The 20,027-nt window shown below is 44.2% G+C and overlaps 1 protein-coding gene across 9 annotated transcripts in view; it reads right to left on the bottom strand.

The window, feature by feature from the left end:
- Positions 1–20,027, bottom strand: part of CTNND2 (catenin delta 2) — a 913,511-nt gene that overhangs the window by 1,794 nt on the left and 891,690 nt on the right. For all 9 annotated transcript variants that reach the window (XM_038583305.1, XM_038583308.1, XM_038583306.1 and 6 more), the window contains 3 exons: positions 16,207–16,333; positions 10,599–10,730; positions 5,107–5,180 (listed from right to left, as the gene is read on the bottom strand). In XM_038583305.1, the coding sequence (XP_038439233.1) occupies positions 5,107–5,180; positions 10,599–10,730; positions 16,207–16,333 (333 nt within the window). The remainder of the gene's footprint in view (positions 1–5,106; positions 5,181–10,598; positions 10,731–16,206; positions 16,334–20,027) is intronic.

Raw genomic sequence — 20,027 nt, 5'->3', positions numbered from 1 at the left:
CTGGTGATGGCCACTTGGGTTGTTTGCCCCTTTTGGCTGTTGTGAATAGTGCTGCAATGAATGTGGGTGCACCAGTACCTGCTTGCATCCCTGCTTTCACTTTTTGGGGGTATGTACCTAGAAGTGGCACTGCTGGAGTCTTTGTTAACTCGATGTTTAACTCTTCAAGGAATTGCCGAACTGACACAACCACTGGACTTTTTACTAGATAACCCTTTTTAAATGAAAGAGGTATAAACTAGAAGCTATAGCACAGGAGCAGTTGATTTTCTCTTTCCTAGATTTGTTCTAGCACACCTAGGTGTTGCAATCCCAGACAAAGAGACAGTGAAGATATTCAAGGTCTAATGGTCACTCGGGTATCTTCCTGCCAGCGCATGGGGCTATGATCAATACCTCTCTGGAGGATGGAGGCCTCCCACCGGTGGGGCCATTCCATCACACCTGCCTAAGTGATCAGGGACCATAGCCTCAAAAGGATACAGAGAGAAGCACATAATGAAAAGAGGGAATCCACTCCAAATACCACATACTCAGAAGGACCAACACATTTCCCAACTTGGTTTAATTAAGAATTGATTGAACTTGAGAATGCTGTGGGATTATGAAATTTTTAGTTAGTGGGGAGGAGTCTTCAGTATTTTCTGGTGTCCCCTTAGCCTATCTCAATGCTCCTAGTTTGCCCTCTTGTTCTTTGCACATTACTGTCTGATGGAGGGGACCTTGAAAGACTAAGGGATCACATGAGCCTCTGAGATACTTAAAGTCAACAATCCGTTCCTTGGTGTTAAGGACAGTAAGACAGAGGGTGTTCACGGGCTGATGATTAGCATTTGCATGGTGGGGAGTTGGCTATCTCCTCTCCTTCCGACTTCCTCTGGGTCCCTTTTTTTAAGCACTGTGCCCTTAAAGTGAGCAGAACCTCCCCAGTTAGTGCATACAGTCATGCATAAAGCTCTGCTCATGGCAATAATTAAGGAAAAGGTCTGGTGTGAATGATAGAACACTCTTAAAGAATCACGGTTTGATTGCCTCCTAGCAGATTCAGTAATTCCCTATTAATTTAACTAAGGCTCAGCATGGAAATGTCCTATAGAAATTGGTCCTAGTTAATAGATAATGATTTGTAATTAGCACGTTGTGTGTAAACGATGCTTCTAATGACCTGCCCATAATTCTTCTCTCAAGTAAGTGAAGCTCCCTCTTTTATATGTAATTGATTTACACTAGTAATTGACCTATTTTTCAAAGGAGCAGTGAACTTCATCATAGCTGCCATCTACTATGTCCCACACTTCCAGTGAGTGGTGGCTGATGAGTGAGGTTTTGGGCTACTTGCGAAATATCTGTTAGCCTAAGAGCCTGGGCCTGAGAGGGACATTTGGAACTACTCTTCGGCATCTGTAATTAAACAGTACCAGGTATATGAAATTACTTGGCTAGGCTGGCATGCCCTGTGCTGTTCTTTGAAGAGCTAGGCGCTATGCTGAACTTTTGCACTCCAACACTGTATTGGTACCTCAGCATTGAGCGTACAAAGCATTGGAGCTGAGTGGTTTAGAAAAATCACGGGGGGATGGAGCTAGAGTTGACTGTGTTTCTATGTCAGTGGGCACTATATCCAACATTTAACAAATCCCTCCTTGCTTGACCTTGAAGTAGTCAGAAACATGGATATATGTATGTATATGTCTCTATCATCTATCTCTCCTTCCTTTCCTCCATCTTTTCTCTGTCTTCCTGTCCATCTACCCATCCACCCATCCGTCCATCTGTCTGTCCATCCATTGTCTGTCCATCCGTCCATACAATTCCTCCTTTATAGATGAAGACACTGAAGCTCAGAGGAGTTAAGAAACCTGTCCAGGATGTCACAGCTAGTGGTGTTGTGAGAGAGGAATTTGAACCCAGTGCACAAAGGAACCCTAGAAAAACTCCCTTCTTTGTATTGGTCTTAGGGGCCGGGGATGGAGAGCTCTGCAGGGGAAATCACTGACAGGCTCGTGGCTCTCCTCCACAAAGGCTGCTTCTCTCAGGCTTTTGTACAACCTGTTTCAAATTTCTTATTGTCATCATGTTCTCTCTGGTTGGTGGATGTCTTTAGGTTGGGCACAAGTTTATTTTAGTCTTTTACCTTGAGGAACTGCTTTCTTCAATTCATCTACATTGATCAGGAAGTCTCATGAAATTCTTTCTAAGGTTTAGTCCTATAGTTCTGAGACTAGGTATAAATGAACTCTCCGGGATGGGTGACGGGTGGCAATGCTGTGTTTGGAGGGACTAAATTTGCTCACTGGCATGGTGGAGCAGAGGTCGACTATGGATTTACACTCCCAGTGGACGAATGTCGGCTGTATTTTATAATTTACTCTAAGGGATTATCTGACAGGTATTCAAAATTAGCAGATAAAATGCTCCCAAATATAAGCCCTCCTCATAAAGAAGCTAAAATTAAATGCATTTTTAAAATGTTGCACTGTTTGCATAAAGCAGACTTCTATGAAGGAAGTAGAAGAATGTTTATATATAGCAGTGTTGTATTCTGAATTTGAGTGTCTCTTGTGATTTAGAGGTGCCCTAGTGCATCCAAGTTGCCTGGAGCTGTTGCTTGCTTTTGCCTTAAGGCAGCATCTTTTTTGGGGTAGGGGAGGTACAATCAGCCAGCTGACATGGGAATACTGGGGTCCATGTTCTTGGCACTCTGTCTTGTGGCTCCTGCTCCCATATAGTCATCTTTGTTTAACTTTTTCCTCAATAGGAGAACATTTAGTTTATTTTTATTTTTTTTTTTTTTTTTTTTTTTGAACATTTAGTTTAAATTGTGAAGGATGGGACCACTTCTTTACCCACTCACTGTTAGCATAACGGAAATTTTTATTTATTTCTCACTGGGTTTGCCTACGAACTGGACTGATTTCTACCACAAGGGAAGTAGCTGCCCATTACAGATCTTCAAACTTCACCATATGGCAAAAGCTGAAGACTTGGGGTGTTAATATACAATGACAGAGGTCATGTGGTAAGGATTCATGGTTTTCAAAGTCTGGTCCTGAGACTGGCAGCATCAACATTACCTGGAAGCTTGTTAGAAATGCAAATTATCCACTGAGTCAGAAACTCTGAGTTTAGGGGCCAGTAATCTGTGTTTAACAGTTGTCTAGTACATTCTGATTCATGCTCAAATTTGAGAGCCACTAATATAGGGGAGGGCAAGTGCGACAAGAAGGCAGATGAGTCAGGTTGGAGTCTTAGCCTTTCCTGAACTAGGTGACCAAAAGCAAACCCTTATCCTCCTTGAATCTTAATTTCCTCATCTCTGGGGACAATTTCACCTGCTCCATCCACTTTGCAGTGAAACTGAGGACGCAAACCGAGACCTCAAGATGCTGTTTTGATGTTATCAGTAATAATCTGATGGTCGTCATCAAAACACCAAACCTCTTTATCTTCAGTTTATAGAGATAAACTAGAGATAGTTTATAGTTTATAGAGCAAAAATTCTGTTCCTAGATACATACAGTTAAATATTTTTTTGTTTGTAAGTAGAAGATAGACTAGTACAAGCTGGGTAGGATTTTTGGAGAGTTTAAGTAGTTAACTCTTAAAATGATGTTTGCAACCAGTTGATTGGAGACATAAAAACTGAGGACCACAAACCTTATATCTCACACTAATGGCTGTTTCTTCTAGGAGTATTGAGGCTCAAAATAACTGGTGGCCACCCCTGCTGATCATCTGTCTAGCACTCACGCATCTATTTATTTATTCATGGACCTTTTTGCTTTTAGCAAAGTCCAGAACTGAGGGAGGTGAAGTAAATGTTAGCAATGTGTCAGGCAGGTGGTTGGGCCTGGGCATTCATTGCAAACGTCATGAGTTGTCTTCCAAAGTGGCTGTGCATGGACTGGAACATGCAGAGCAAACGGATAATTCCTCTACCCATAACTGTTCCTCCTGTTGATGGGAGATTAGAGAGACAGATAATTTAAGGTCGAAGAGACACTTTCTGTGTCTTCCTCCTTCTCTTTGAAATGGTCCTGCACAAGATATTCTATCTGCTAGGAGGGGGCCCCTTTCTTTTTTAAAGATGCTGTTCCGACAGGTACTGAGAAATGTTCAAAACCAGCACATCTTCCTTCCATGCTTACTGTCATCTGGTTATTGCAATCACACAAATAGCTTTTAGATTTATCTTTCAGCCCAACCTTCCTGACTTATGGCAGGAATCCAGAGCACCAGCAGAAGCCAGCCTGGCAATAGGTATTCGTAGCCAACAGTTATGAGGAAAGCCCACTTTTCTGTAGTGACCACTATAGGGGACAGATTTCTGAAGTTATCAATCAATGAAGGAACAGAGGCTGTGCCTTTTGCTTTTACAGTTCCCACAGAACCACGGAGAAAACGAGCCTTCAGAGAATGTTTGTTGAAGGAGACAAACACATACAAACTTAGACCAGTTCTCAAAGGAGCTACTGCTCAGCATTCCTCAGACTTGAACACGCACATGAATCACCTAAACATCTTGATAAAATGCAATTCTGATGCATTTGTTGCATCAGATGGATCAGAGGCAGGGGTCTGAGAAGAATCTCTTCCAACAAGCTCCCATGTGGTGCTGATGTTGCCAGGCCCCCAACTAGACTGAGTAGCTCCCTATTTAGTTGTTCATTCTTGAACTTGGTGTCTCTATTTTATTGGTAACATAATGAATGCTTTCTTCTAAGTGAGAACTGGCTGGGTTACAGGAACTACCAAATCCCTGTCTGCTAATCACACAATACTGTCTAGTAACCAGAATCTTCCACTTGTGTATTCGAGGCTTTTCGTTTCAGATCATAGTAGACAGCTTGCTTGCTACTACCAAACAAAAGGAGTTGTAGTGAAATCAAAGATTGTTTTCAAATTGGAGGCTGTTCTGATTTCTGCCGCCACCCCATGTTCGCTGTGCTAAATGTGAGTGAAGAGCAGCAGGGAATGTTATTTTCTTTTCTCAGTCTTTTATGCATGTTATGTAGAACTAATTCACTTTTTTTTTTTTTAACAATTCCAGGATATTTCATGCGAGTTGAGGGGGAAAATGAATACAAATGTGCGTGTCTCCTTTACCTGGTTATGTTTGATGTCTTCAGCGGGTGCACCATAGGAATTCCTATACAAAGTTGAAATTCCAGTATTTTGAGCTGAAAGCCAAAGGGAAACAAAAAAAAAATATCAGCCAAGAACGCAAAATTTCAAGTGAGGAATAATGGTGCCCTAACAAAGCTTGGTTTCTCGGGGCCCATTCCTAGCGCCATGCCAAGTGGAAGAACCCTTTGGCCCTGGACACTTTACTTCACATGCAGATGCAAGAAAGAACAGTCAGTTATTCTATCAAATCCCCACAGCATGAGAGTCTCTTGCAATAATATTCAGACTGTAGATGGGGTCAGGGCAGGGGCAGCACACAGATGGGCATCTTGCCAGGATTCCTGCCTTCCTCTCTGGTGAGAACTAGTGGGTGATAAAAGCGTGTTTCCTGCACCGAGGCATGCAGGCCTCTGTAGAAGCAGCTTAGTGTTGAGCTGGAGAAAGACAAGAATAAAACCTCTAATCTGGGCTCACAGAGTGCTTAATCATCATGCAGACAGGTCATTTCTCAAAGGCCCGGAGGATGGGCACGAAGGATCATCCACCTCTGTCCTGCCTGTCTGGGTGGCTGCAGCTTTGGAACACAGATAGACACAGGGACAGGAACCCCTCACCCTCTCTTGTGACTGGCCTGTGGTCTAGTTGAAAGGAAGGGAGGTCTCTTCTAGTTGCCAGCAGCTTCTAAAGGCATGGGCAGGGTCTGCCCACTTCCTTACCTAGAACCTTTGGGGGTCATGCCACAGGCCCAGAGAAAGGGCACCACTCCCCTCTTAGCCACTACAAGGTCATAATTCAAGAAAGCTCTGAAAAAATCATCAAGTGTCAATGGGTTATAAAATGCTCTAGAAATGAAGAAAGCCTTGGTTTTTGCTTCTAGTATCTAAAGAATAATAAAATAGGATGACATGCCATAGTCTCTCTTATAGATACAGCTACTTTAGGCTCAAAGTCAGTAATATCTTTCTCTCCACTCATGCCTATTAATTAAAGCACACAAGAGCTGTGCAGTAAGAGTCCTCTTGGAACATTGTGCTTAGGAAGTGAGAGCTGGGAGCCCATTCTGAATTTGAAAGACCACCCCGACATATTCTCTGGTTTGGTGTATGTCGCTCCCATCTCTACTTTTGCCTGGACCTCTGCTATAGAATCTTCCTTGACAGCCTGGCTTCCACCCTGCCACGCCAGCTCCTCCACTCTTCTTGTTCCCAAGAGCTGAACCATCTTGCCAGACAGACTGGATTATGTCACTGCAGTGCCCTGCCACAGTAAAAGATGCAGGATCAGGGCCCTGACTGATTTTCTATGGTGTCTCCCTCGTGTCTTCTCTTGTCAAGGGAGCCCCAGCCAAACTGGCCCTCTTTCCATGCTCAAGCATGCATTTTGTTCTGCTGCAGGGATGTTGTATTGCTGATCTTTCCCCCTGGAACTCACATCCCCCGGTCTGGACTGCCTCTCCTAATTGGCGGTCAGTCTCTTCCTCGACCACCTGAGAGCAACCCCGCTCACCGGGCACCCTGTATCTCATGAGCCTGCTTATCTTCTCCATCATACTCAACATCATGTTGGTGAGCTTGTTCTACTGTCCACATAGTGTAGCACTTTCCTTCACCTATGACAGCAGAAGTGCTGTGAGGCCAGAAATTGGTCTGTCCTGTCACCTTTGTCAGTGGTGGGCGTCCAGGACAGCGCCTGGCCTGGGTGTATGCTCACAGAGTGAGTGTTTTATTTACTGAGGGAATGAATGAAGAGGAATCCTGAGAATGTATGCCCTCAGAACTATGGTTTGCTGATGGAAAATGTCACTTCAGGGTGAAATTTTGTCTTTTTATTTTTCTGTTATTTGGAACAAAATGCATTGGAACATGCGCTGTTATATAGCCTTTGGTCCCTTCCCTGTCACGTTTGTGGCTTCTAAGCTAAAGATGTTTCTACTGGAAGTTGTTGCCTCCTGCTCTTTGGTCCACTTCACCTGCTTAAAGGAGGCTGTGCAGCTGAGACTGAACTTGAGGCTTTGCAGACACACGAAGCAGAGGTCTTCCTGGATGCTCTGCCCTTGTATGTCTGCCCTATGAGTATCCTCATAGGGAGATGCCTTTCTTCTTTTGTCTTGGCCCCAATTGCCAACTGAATCAACATACTGCAGATGGGCTCGGCTTTCAAAAGGCATAGGGAAGATTTGACAAAAACAGGCTCCACCGGCCGGTTGATGGGAAAGCACTTGGGAAGCTCAGACTCGAGGGCCGAATCCCCAGGGTGAATTTTAAAGTCAGGCCATGTAGCTGCTGGGCTCACAGGGCCCTCCCGCGCTGCACGCTTCGGAACACGTAACGTTCCTGGGGAGTCATGACCGCGAGAAGTAGCGATCACCATCCTGCGTGTCCGGAGGAACAGCGGACTCTGGCTTTCTGGGGACTCCAGGTTGGCAAAAGAACACCAAGGGAGAGGACATTGTAAGACTCCTTCTTAGCTCGGTAATGAGTTCAGAAAAGGTGGGTCAGGGGTGGTGGGGAAGCCTGGCACGAGAGGCTAGATGGATGCACTTCTAGGGCCCAGTGGAGATGCAAACCCAGGCAAGGACCTGTTCTCACTTGAAGCTGTCCCCTGTTACGTTTAGAGGGTGAGGCTTCCCATGGTCTCCCCATGGCACAGGGAGGGTTTTCTTTGGGGGAAATGGTAGGGCATCCTCTGATGTTTTAAAAACAAGGCGGATATGCAGTTCTCAGGTATTTTTCAATGTGCTATACTACAAGCGCCCCCTGGATACTTATGAATGCGAAAAAGTGATGTGGAGGTCACAAGAAACTTGATCTGCAGGTAGACGCTGAAATGATGGGCCCGTGCAAAAGTGCCATAGAGCAGGAGTTGGCCATTCAGCCTTCCATTCCTGTATGAGGCGTGTGCTCCCACCTGGCTTGGCTGGGGACTTATTCATCCCACTGCGGAAGGTAGTGAGTAAATACCTCCTCCATCCCTGCCTCTGCCATCACTACCTTCTCCATCAGCACCTCCACCAGCACTTCCTCCATCTCTACCATCATCACCTCCAACTCCACCATCACTATCTCCTTCATTACCTCTTCCACTATCATCACCTCCAATTCCTTCATCACCACCTTCTCCATCACCACCTCTACCTCCACCATCACCTCCTCCACTTCCACCATCACCACTTCTCCATCACCACCATTACACCTCCACCATCACCACTATCACCACCATTACCTCCATTACTCTGCAACTACTTCCACCATCACCTCCAACCTCACTACCTCCACCACGAGCACCATTATCTCCACTACCATCACCTCCACCACTACCTCCTCTACCATCAACTTTCACCTCCACTACTACTTCCACCATTACTACCACCTTTACTGTAGATAATAACTAACTTTTACATAGTACTTGTTGGCTTAAAAGGAACCTTCCTGTATAAACATAGAGTCAATGTTCTTCCAGGCTTGCTAGATGATTGCTAGTGTAGTTTTGAATGGGTTCTTAAAGTAAGTTATAGCAAAGATGTTTAAGCCAATAAGTTAAAAAAATGACATATATCTCAATAATGGAATTATCAAGATCTCTGCCATTAAACATCTAGAAACATGTTAGATTTTATTTTTCCTTTTATTATGTATGCAGAATATGATTATGTACCACTGGAACTATTTCAATATAAGTACACCCACATTTAAAAGCCTTTTGAAAGATTCTACTGGGCAAGAGAGAAAAGGTAAATAACAATGCGGTCAACTTCAAAATTGTTCTTGTAATTATAATCTCAACTTGTCATCTCAGAGTGCTGCGATGTGGCTACCTAGGGCAATCATAATTCCAAAACGAATGGGCCAGGTGAATTTGGTGTCACTACTCCAGAGTAATCGGTACACATTAGACTCTCTGCTGAATGTGTTGACTCTAGAGACTTGGTATTCGGATTCATGGCTTCCACTGTTCATGCTCATCCACAACTGGGGCAACATTTAAGATAAGAAAAGCAGTGAATAAGAATAATAAGGATATCCTGTGTAATGAGTGCAGGCATGAGGCTGAGACATTCCCTGGTAAGTGTGTACATGGAGGCAGAGTGCTGACCCTGGGGGTGTGCAACAGGAGCATCTGTTTACTGTGTTTTTCTCTTTTGCAGTTATGCAGAGTTACCATGGAAAACACTGCCTCGGGGGTAAATGCATTTACCATAAGAAACATTTATCTTAAATGGCCTCAGTCTCGAAGTCATCTTAATAAATCATCCAATTTGTCTATTCTGCTTCCCTGCAGGTCTATATCTAAACAATATCTCAGAAAATTACACGTTTAAGATCTTCTTGGTAAGAAGGTCTCAGTGTCTGTTTAGGATTATGCCCTCCACACCCCAGTTTTATGAATGGTCTCATCTGGCTATGTTCTCTTAAAACCCTATTCCTCGTGGCCTATTTTCAGATGGACCCATCTCCACTTCCACATGGCAAAGAAGGCTGTGGAATCCCTATTAGAGACCTTAATGGCTCTGGCAGTTCTGTGTTCAAGGCATAACCCTCTCTATACCAATACCCCCAAGTTCTGCTTCTTTGAGGAAATGAAAAACTAGGGCAAGGGGAAGTGTGTGGAGAGCTGGAGGGGATGATAGATGGAAACAAGGAGAGTTCAGAATACAGAATAGAATGGGGACTTAAGGGCAAGGCTGGTTATGAGAAAGGCCAGGCAGTGCATGTTGGATGGGTGGCGATAGGCACCAATTTTGGCCTTGTCAGAGTCCCAGTTGATGAGAAGGGAGAGACAATGGGTATGATTTGGGTAGTGAGGGGTGGAGGGCATAAAACATCAGTATAGTACAGTACCATAATGTCTGTACAGTAATTGTGATTATTGGTTCTAATGAATCTTCATGGGAGTTCCTCATGATAAGAGATGGGTTTCACGTCAAGAAGAGAAAATGTCTCAGCAGGAGTTCTGTGGGTTTCCCTGAAATCCTCTTTTTTTATTCCCCTCCTCTCTCTTCCCTTTCTTTTCTTATCCACTTCCCCTTCCTTCTATTTATAATGTCAAAGCTTGGCTATAGCGCACCCACCATCTTGAGTCCTCTCCACTCTGGATGATGGCTGCTGAGAAGAAATCTATTGTGACTCCTCTCTCTAATTTGAGGGGAATATTATGATCTGGGCGAGCAAGAAGGAAAGGGGTAGGTGAAAGAATAAAAGAATAAAATACAAGAGGTGAAAGACTAAAATATGCATAGAGAACATTTTCTTTTAATTATTTTTAAGTATAAGATGCTCAGGTTTTATTCCTCTGGCTTAATCTCCTTGTCCCCAATTCCAGAGAATCCTTGCTGTCAAGCTCTCAAGTGACCTGCTAGCTGCTAAGTCCTGCTGAGCTGCTGAGTGTGGCTTGACATCTCAAGTACCAACCCTCAGCCCTGTCCCAGATCACGTCAGCCGCTCTGAGGAGAAAACGCACAAAGCTGCGCTCACCTGTCATGGCGTCTTTCCTGGAAGCGTGTTCTCCTTTAGTTCCGTGGTAAGTAGCATTGCTGCCAGTGGATTCATAGTCTGTTTTCCTTTCTTTGAGGCTGATCATTTCCCGGGGTGAAGCTGGGGCACTTGCTACATAAAGAAAACAAAAGGAAGACTTTCTGTGTCTCATTCCACAGCACGGATAGCTTTTCGCACAAACAGCTAAGGTCATGAAGACACATGGCTCAACCTGTACCAGTACGTGTGCATGGACCTACTGATTTTTTGTTCTTTTGGCTCTTGCCTTTACGCCTTCCCATACTCCCTGTCCTTTGTTGCTTTGTAGTTAAGGGGGTACTCAGCCTTGGTGTTGGTAATGAAAGACTATTTGCTGGGGCCATCTTTCTTAGAAAGACATCCTGACTGGGACCTGACCCACCAACAGTATACAGGACAGTTTTAAGAATGAGATCAGACTTGTTTTCTTTATTTCTCTCTCTCTTCCCCTTTCTTTCCCTTCCCTCCTCCCTCCCACTCTCCCCCTCCTTTCTCCTCCTCCTTCTTTTCTCCTTTGTTTTTTTTTTTTTTTAATAATTCTATGTGTTTCAGAGGAGCCATTACTGATTTTGGAGAATCGCTGATTAAATAAATGCAGTCTTACTTAAATACTCAGTGACTCAGGAACTATTCTAAAGGAAGCCAGATGAATACGTAGGATGATTTGTGGGGCTGAAATAACCCAACCAGCAAAGATCAGCCCATGGGGTGGACTGGGCAGGGTGTGCAGAGAGCTCATTTCCCGATGAGACATCCCTGACGAACGCCCCCAGCAATCTCTCACCTACACCTGGCACTCCAGCCACTTGCTGCCTGTTGGACCGGGGGAGGGAGCCCCAGCATCTCTTTGAGCCTCCATTTCTAAAATGATGGGTTGTAATTAAAGGATCCCATGGGAATTTCATGATTTTTTTTTAAAACTGCTCTCAGACTAGAGTTAGAACTGAACTTGGCGATAAGGAAGCAAACAGAAAGAGGGTTAGATTTCTTCAAAGATCAAATGGGTTGGTAACAACTACTCTGTCCTGCCAATGGAGTGGAGTTCTATGTGTGTGTGCTGGCAAGGGGGCAGCTGGCTGTCCTCACACTGATCTCCATGCTCCTCAGTGATGATGCTCAAGTCCAGCGCCTAGTCAATCACCTCTATGTCAGTAGGGCCCAGGCATGGCCCTCTTCTGCCCTGAAGCTGTCCCCAGCACCCCCATGCTGAGGATGGTGCTTCATGAGCCTGTTTTTAAAAAATATTTATTTGTTTTCTTTGAACAGCATAATGTAGTATGTTCATACACTATATATATATATTTATATTTATACTATATTTATATAGATACACTGTATGAGCATACTATCCATGTAGTACATATCCTTGTCCTTCTCTCATCTTCCACTTTATTTTGTCTGATAGTATTTTTTTAAATGTTAATGTAAATTCCATTAGCCAACATATTGGCTACATATAGCCATCATTGGTTTCAGATATTTTATTCAATAATTTATCAGTTGTGTATAACACCCAGTGTTCATCACATCACGTGCCCTTCTTAAAATTAACAAGACAGGAAACAACAAATGTTGGCGAGGATGCAGAGAAAGGGGAACCATCTTATGCTGTTGACTGGATTTTTTTTTTTTTTTTTTTTTTTTGCATTCAGAACAGCTCAAACTTTATTTTTTATTTTTTATTTTTTTCAGAACAGCTCAAACTTTAATGGACACTCGGTAACCCCTTCTCGGCTGAAGGCCATTCAAGGGGGTTCCCACGGGCAGCATTTGCCACCCTCAGGACACAGGGACAGGTACACAGGGTGAGGCAGGGAACCCGAACGCTGCGGAGTGGCTATCAGTGGGCCGCTTGCGCTGAGCCAGGGCTGGTGGCACTAGGCCTGGGGCTCGGGCACCATCCTCCATCATTTGAAGGCAAAGGGCACCCGGCGGATGTTGGCACAGGCACAGAAATCCCCGATTTCAGTCAGGTAGCTGTCAAAGTCATTGATGAAGGTGCACTTGAAGCCCAGGGGCTTGAGCAACTGGCAGATTTTTGGTGGACACCCAAACTCAGTGAACACCCAAACTCCACTGATAATGTTCAGTCCCCAAGACTGGGGCCTACCTGGGTCAGCCGGCAGCCGGCCAGGGGGTCAGCAGCCCCTCCCGGCTCCCCTGTCTACCTTGACCTGGCCTATCTGCCCAGCGGGAGCAGTGCCCGGCTAGTGGACGAGGAATTCTTCCGGCGGGTGCGTGCACTCTATTGTGTCATCAGTCGCCAGGACGGGCGCAAGGAAGAGGGCATGCGGGCCGTCCTGGATGCACTGCTGGCGGCAAGCAGCAGTGGGACCGTGACCTCCATGTGGCCCTGATCTCCACCTTCGATTCAGTGGCAATTCACGAGTGGTACGAGGAGAAGCATGCTCGGCACCAAGCATCACTGGGCATCACTGGCTGGGCAGCAATAGCACTGTGTCCATGCAGGACGAGGCCTTCCCCACCTGCAAGGTGGAGTTCTAGCTCCATCCCCGACACCCACCCCCTCAGCCAGGAATCTGCCACTGTCCCGAGATTCCCTTGCATCAAAAATAAAACAGGTACTCCACTCAGCAAAGAAAAAAAAATAGTGTGGAGGTTCCTCAAGAAGTTAAAAATAGAGTTACCCTATGACCCAGCAATTGCACTACTGGGTTTTTAATAAACCTGTTTAAACATAAGACTCATCTGAGAATTCAGGGGTACCAGGGCCCCCATTCCTGCCTGCCCCAGGCCTTCTGAATATGAATCTTCAGTGAATGAGCCTAAGAATTCATATTTAACAAGCATACCTGGTGATTAGTAAGGCTAAGGGAACTCTGATTTTTTTTTTTTTTTTAAATAAAGCCCTCTGCTAGTATCCAAGCTCCTCCCCAGCCAAACCTCACATTATACCTTTGAGCTTACCATTCACACCCTCTGCAGGATCCCTCAGCTCCAGCCCACTGGGCCTGCCTATTCCCCGAATGTCCCTCTTTTTTCATTGTCTGGGCCACTTGATGCATTTCATCAAGTTCAGTATCTTCTATGGGCAAATCACTATGCTAGACATTGGGGAACAGAATCATGAATCATGTTGCTCTCTCAACTCGCAGAGGTCAGGAAGTGGACATGCAAATAAACAGAATCAGAGGCAGAGGGCTTAGTAGATGTCGCAGCCAAATGCTGGTGAGAGAAACAGAGGGAGCCTTTGCCCATCCTTTTCTGAGAGACACTCTACCCACTTCTCAAACCTACTCAAACAAAATCCAGGCTCATTGCTCAGCTCTTGAAACCATAAGAGTTCCCAATCCTGGCTGCCTATTAGAATTAAATCCTTGGAATGCTTTCAAAAATACTGATACTTGAGCCTCACCCAGAACCAGTTGTATCAGAATATCTGGGTGTAAGTCTATTGTGAAGACAAGGAAGAAAACGGCATTTGCTCCACATAACTGGACTTGGCTGTGTGTCTAGTTGTTGTGTGTTCTCAAAACATTGGCCACTGGGGCTCACTCACCTCCTTTACCTTCTACCCCACTCTCTCCTCTCTTCTCTGTCATCCTCACCTGGGAGAGTCCTTTCCCTGCTCTTGCTCCTTTGCTTTTAGAACCTTCTGCATAAAAGCTAGTCTTTATTTTTAAAGGATTTTATTTATTTATGAGAGAGACAGAAAGAGAAGCAGAGACATAGGCAGAGGGAGAAGCAGGCTCCCTGTGGGAAGTCTGATATGGGACTCAGTTCCAGGACCCCGGGATCATGCCCTGAGCCAAAGGCAGATGCTCAACCACTGAGCTGCCCAGGCATCCCAAAAGCTAGTAACTGCTGGGCAACCACGAAGGGACAATATTTTGTAACCTCTTGACCACAGCTTTCAAAATTAGCATCTAGTAGCATGCAGATGGTGGGATTTATTAAGCTATATCAAGTGTGTAATTATCTTTTTTTATTTTTATTTTTTTATTTTTTATTTTTTTTTAAAGTGTGTAATTATCTCTCAAGACCTCACACACAGTGGGTCCGAGGCTCCGGTAAACTAAGATTATACTTTTGGAAAAATCAAATCACGCCAACAAGTGTTTACTAGGTGTCTTTGATGTGCCTCACTAGGAAATAGCAGGCAGTGCCCTCACTGAGTGGCTGGGAGAGTGCCTTGACTCTCTGCCACTTCTCCTTCTGGGCACCTTCCAACCTACTACTGTGTCATTTCATCTAACATTACTGTGTTCGCAATAATTAGGGCTTTAAAAAGACACCATCCTCGTGCTTCCCAGACTCACTATTCTTTAACTTTTTAAGATGTAGGGAGGTAAAACACACAAAAGGCCACCCCTGTGCTTCCAAAGTTGGAAGTTTCTCTGTCCCACAGAGGTGTCTGAGTCTCATCTGGTGGAGGACCAAACATTACAAGCAATTACACCACACTAGAAATAGAAGTTTCCATGGGACTGGGAGAGAGTAATTTATTTCAGTCAGATATTTCCCATTCTTGTCTGATTTTCCTCAATCTGACAGTAAAGTGTGGTGTCGGGTTTGATGGCCAACCATCTCAAGGGCAGAGGAGTGTTCTCCTACCACGCCCTCTGAGATGCAGTTCTCTGGCAGACAGAGGGCAGTGAAGAGCAAGGAGAAACTCTTCTTAAATAAAAATCTAGATAGGGGCATATGTGTGTGTTGTGTGTGTGTGCGCGCGCAAGTGCACAGGTGTATGTGCATACACATACACACACAATTATTTAACCATCCTTCCTTCTGACAACAAAAGCCAAAATGCAGAAATCAAAAGAAATATTTTAAAACTTATACTTAGAATAAGTGTAAGTTTTTAGAATAAACACAATGAAGACCACTTACATAATTAAATGATATGCTCATATTTGCCTTTAATTTTCCCCTTAATCTTAAGAATTATTATAATGTGACTGAAAGGGGGTATAAAAATAAAGTATTTTTACAAGTAAATAAGAATAGTCAGTTGAAAACTAAAACAATAGAAACGTGATAAAATTAGGGAAAAAGTCGAGTGACTTAATAGTTCTGAGTGGTTGTAATAAGACTTTATTATTGATTTATCAGCTGGTTTAAAGGTAATAATAAAAAGCTAATCAGATATGGAGTAATAATGAAACCCTTAATGGGATATTTCAAATGTGTGTCATTTTCAAGCAGGAAACAGCATGCCCTTTCTCCCTTACTCTGCTATTTCAGTTATAATCAATACAATGCAACTCAAACTATTTTAACTTAGAAACACGTCCACAGAAAAACCTAATTTGCAAGCATCTGACAACTATCTTTATTTTTGTTGTTCACCGAATGCAGGTCCATGACATGCATTTCATGCATAGAACACCTGTTCAAGATTTTTAAAAATCTGTTAGATTTGTTCTAAGTCTGTGTAAACACAACACAAAGTCACCACTGCTATAAAAGAAAACAGACTTGTTTGATATTTCTAGCAAATGTGCCAACTGAGACACTCTCCTTCTATAGGGGTGAGCAAAGGGGCTTAAAGGAGGGCCCTGACGCCAAGGGCAGTCAGGCCTGGCTGGCTCTGGGCGTCTCTTACCTGAGCGGTTGTTGGGAGACACTCGCACAGGGGAGATGGAGGGCGTGCGGGAAGAGGAATAGGGCCTTTGCCGATCCCTCTCGATGGTTGACGATGAGGCTACAAAGTGATACTGTGACCATCCGTCCTGCAATAGACAGCAAGCTCCCATTAAGTGGGGAAGGCATCCCCTGACATTTCGACATTCCCAACTTTTGATTTTGCAAAAAACATTTCTATAGTTTGTCAAGAGAGATCATGGAGCCCTGCTCCATTATCAAGGTTAGCAGAGAGGAGCGTGAACTGGGACCCACCTGCTCCCTCCAAACAACCTGACACAGGGAGGAGGGCCTGCTTTTAAGGCTGGCTTTCTTTTACAGATGTTGAATAAATGGTCTTTTTATTTAAACAAAAATACGATGCTCAGAAGGTCAGATGACTCAGGATGTCAGATGACTCTTCTTTACCTACCTGGTTGCAGCTCCACTTGGCCCAGTTCTCAACTGCCTCGAAGTCTTCCAAAAGGATTTACTCTTTTTATTTCCAAGGGCATTCAGCATGACCAACACTGTGCATTCAGACCCACATAGGTATGCTATGTTCTCTGGTTTAATCCAGGAACTGTATTTTTCACTTTAGAGTCTATTCGAAATGTATGGTACCAATTAATCCTCCATTAAGCCTCCTAATAGCTAGTTAATAAGCAAAAAGGCACATGTGCCATTTTTTATCATAAAAACCAAATAAATACATTGTGGATATTTTGTGAATTTAGAAAGCATAAAGAAGGGAAAAAATTGCCAATAGTCCCAAGGCTCCCCAGAACTTCTGTTAACATACCACAGTATTTTCTCTTTTAATTCAAGTTTATTTGTATCAAAGTCATATGTCAAATGGCACTGACACTAGCACAAATAAAACAGACATCTGCCTCAGAACCCCCACCCCCACCCCCGCTTCCTGCAACACAGAGGCAACCATTTCAACTCTTTTGGCTTTTTCTTTTTCTGATTATATTTAGATATTTAAGGGACTCAACATTCTATAAAGAATCATTACAGAAATGAATAGATGGAATTTAATGAAGAACAAAAATATTTTCTTTTTGTTTTTTTGGATTTTTTTTGAGCACCCATATCTAAAAAAAAATGTTTTATTGTTCTTTATACCTTATGCATATTTTATGACTATTGTTTTGCTTCTTTTTAAATTTTTTATAAATTTATTTTTTATTGGTGTTCAATTTGCCAACATATAGAACAAAATTCTTACTCATTTCAGTATTTGTGTCTTTGTGTATCTAATTCTTATTCCTCTTCTGTTTGGCTGGTAGGATAAAGCAAAGGTTAGAAGTATGCTATTTTAAAAACTATTGCTTATCACTTAATTGAGAACTGACCATGAGGCAATATCTTCTCAATAATCTGATGAGCTGGATATGATTAGTATCCCATTTTACTGAGCCTTAGACAGTTAATAGGCCACCTAAAGTCAAACACTAAGCAAGTAAAGAACTAGTGATACTGAAATGTGGCATACTTGTAAGTACTTGAAGGGAAACATACAGCGAGGTTAGGGGGATCAAGGAATATAGGTGGGGAATACTGGTGTTAGTTTATGGGATGTGGTTATGGAATGTGTGTCACCCTGGAAATAGCATTGCAGCAGGGACCTGGAGGATGATAAAGACCCAGATACTGAAGACATAGACTGCAGTTTCTGAGCCAAGGAAGAGTAGATATGAAGGCAGGTGGATGTGGGCTAGGAACATGGGAGAGCCACTGGAAGACCCTGTGGCTGAGGAGTGATCAGTGGGCACTAGGAAATCTGGAAGCCTTCTGAGTGCCTAGAACAGTTTGGAGAGAGAAGAATGGAAGCAGGGATACCAGGAAAGAAGCTAATCCACTGGAGGAGGGAGACACAACCCTGGCTTAGATGAGGGCTGATGATGGGCAATAGTCAGATTTGGCATCTGTGTTGGACGATATGCTGCTGATGTGGCTACTGAATGAAGGAGAGAGGAATCAAGCTTTACCCCAGTGCTTCAGGTGTGAACCAGGAACTGGAGGTGCCACTCACTGAGATAAAGAATACTGGGAGAGAAGTAGCTTTCGGTGGTGAAACTAATAGTGCCATTTGGGACAAGTTGGGTACAGATCCCTATTGGACATGAAAGAGAAGCTACAGAATAAAGCAGAATCTGCAAATTGGGATTTCAGGGGCAATGTCAGAGCTGGAGATACAATTTTGGAGCTCAGCATAGAAATGTTATTTAGAAGAAGGAGAACAGATAGAAACATGATTCCAAATAAAGGCAAGTAGGAGACACAGGGCTGAGCCCTGGGACACTCTAATATTTAGAGGGTGTGAAAAGAAGATTCACAGGAGCCTCAGAAGGGACAGAGAAAGCTGGGAGGAGGGCCAGGAAGATGTGAGGTCAGGCAGGACCAGGAAAGCAGATGTATAAAGGAGAAAGACACTAACTGGATACTAGGCAGGACCAGGAACTGACCACCAGCTTGGGGAACATGGAGGCCATCATGATGGGGACAAAAGTACTTTCTTTGGTCAGGCTGGCACAGGACTAACTTGGGCGGGCTCCAGAGATAATGAGAATAATGAAGAGTGAGCAAAGACCACCTCTGACAATTTATTATTACAGAAAGTGGAGAAATTGGGCTTGGAGAGATTGAATGACCAGGAGATGTTTTCATAGATCACCTGGGATAGTGTTTCATTTGCCATTGGGAGTGACTCAACAGAGGGGAGCAGAGAGCTGGTGATGACACAGAGGAAGCAAATAGTTGCAGGAAGGAATTTCAGGGAGAAGTACTAAGAAGATTCTGGAACAATGGGCTCACGGGCCATGGAACAAGAGGGAGGACCGGCAGGCTGTGTGGCTACAACCTTAGCAGAAATGTGGGAGATTTGGAGGCAGGAGGATGAGGACATTCGCTGGTGCTTTCTTTCAGGTTCTCAGGTGGGGTGAGAAATGAGGTCATCTGATGAGTGGGAGGAAGAGCTGAAGCTTAGAGAATAGGAGGGAGGAGGGGAAGGGAGGGGGAGGACAGAGAATGGAAGGTATGAAAAGGTTCTTGGGGGTGCAAGTTGACCATAGCTAGGTGGTCCAGGTGGTCTAACGGCCAGGATGCTGAGAAGTGACTTGAGGCAGGTGGCAATGAATTTAAAAAGAGACAACAGCTCAGCATGTTGCTTGTTTTTCTCCAGCCAAGTTCAGCTGCCCTGTAGCAGGTGTAGAGTAGATGGAATGGTCAGGAAGGTAGCCTGGAAGGAGACAGGGACTACAAATGAAATGCCATAAAGTCCATTGAATCCAAGCCAGGGAAAGAGGAAAGGGAAGATGTTGGGGAGGAGATGGAGAATGAAAACTAGTTGGTGGGCTGCAGATCCTAAAAGCATCATAGGCTGTTGGGGTGAGGGGACTTCACAGACGCCAGGGGTGGGAGATGGGAAATGAAAGAGCTCCCACTTGAGAGGGCAGCAGGGAGTCGGATGTGGGGAGCACATGTTCAGGGGTAGCCCAGTCAGAGAGAGAAGAAGGGGTGGGCAATGCATACAGGGGATTTTGCTGATTGCAGACCATGAGTTAAAGAGGGAAATGAATGGGAGGCAGGTAGAAGAAAGGTGGGATATAGGGGCAGATTACTGGCTGTTCCGAACCTTTAAATGATAAGAGTCCAGTAAAACAGATGACCCAAGAGTCTTGACTGAGGTGATGAGGGCGTAAGGCATAAATCCTCCTCAGGAAAAGGTGGGAGAGTGTCATGCTAAGGGGTAGGTGTCAAGACAGGAGGGGACAATGTCTCCACAGGAATTCTGTG

Source organism: Canis lupus, chromosome 34, assembly GCF_011100685.1.
Source record: "Canis lupus familiaris isolate Mischka breed German Shepherd chromosome 34, alternate assembly UU_Cfam_GSD_1.0, whole genome shotgun sequence".
NCBI classification, from domain to species: Eukaryota; Metazoa; Chordata; class Mammalia; order Carnivora; family Canidae; genus Canis; species Canis lupus.
The sequence above is the reverse complement of the archived record's forward strand: the minus strand, read 5'-3'. Positions and strand labels throughout refer to the sequence as shown.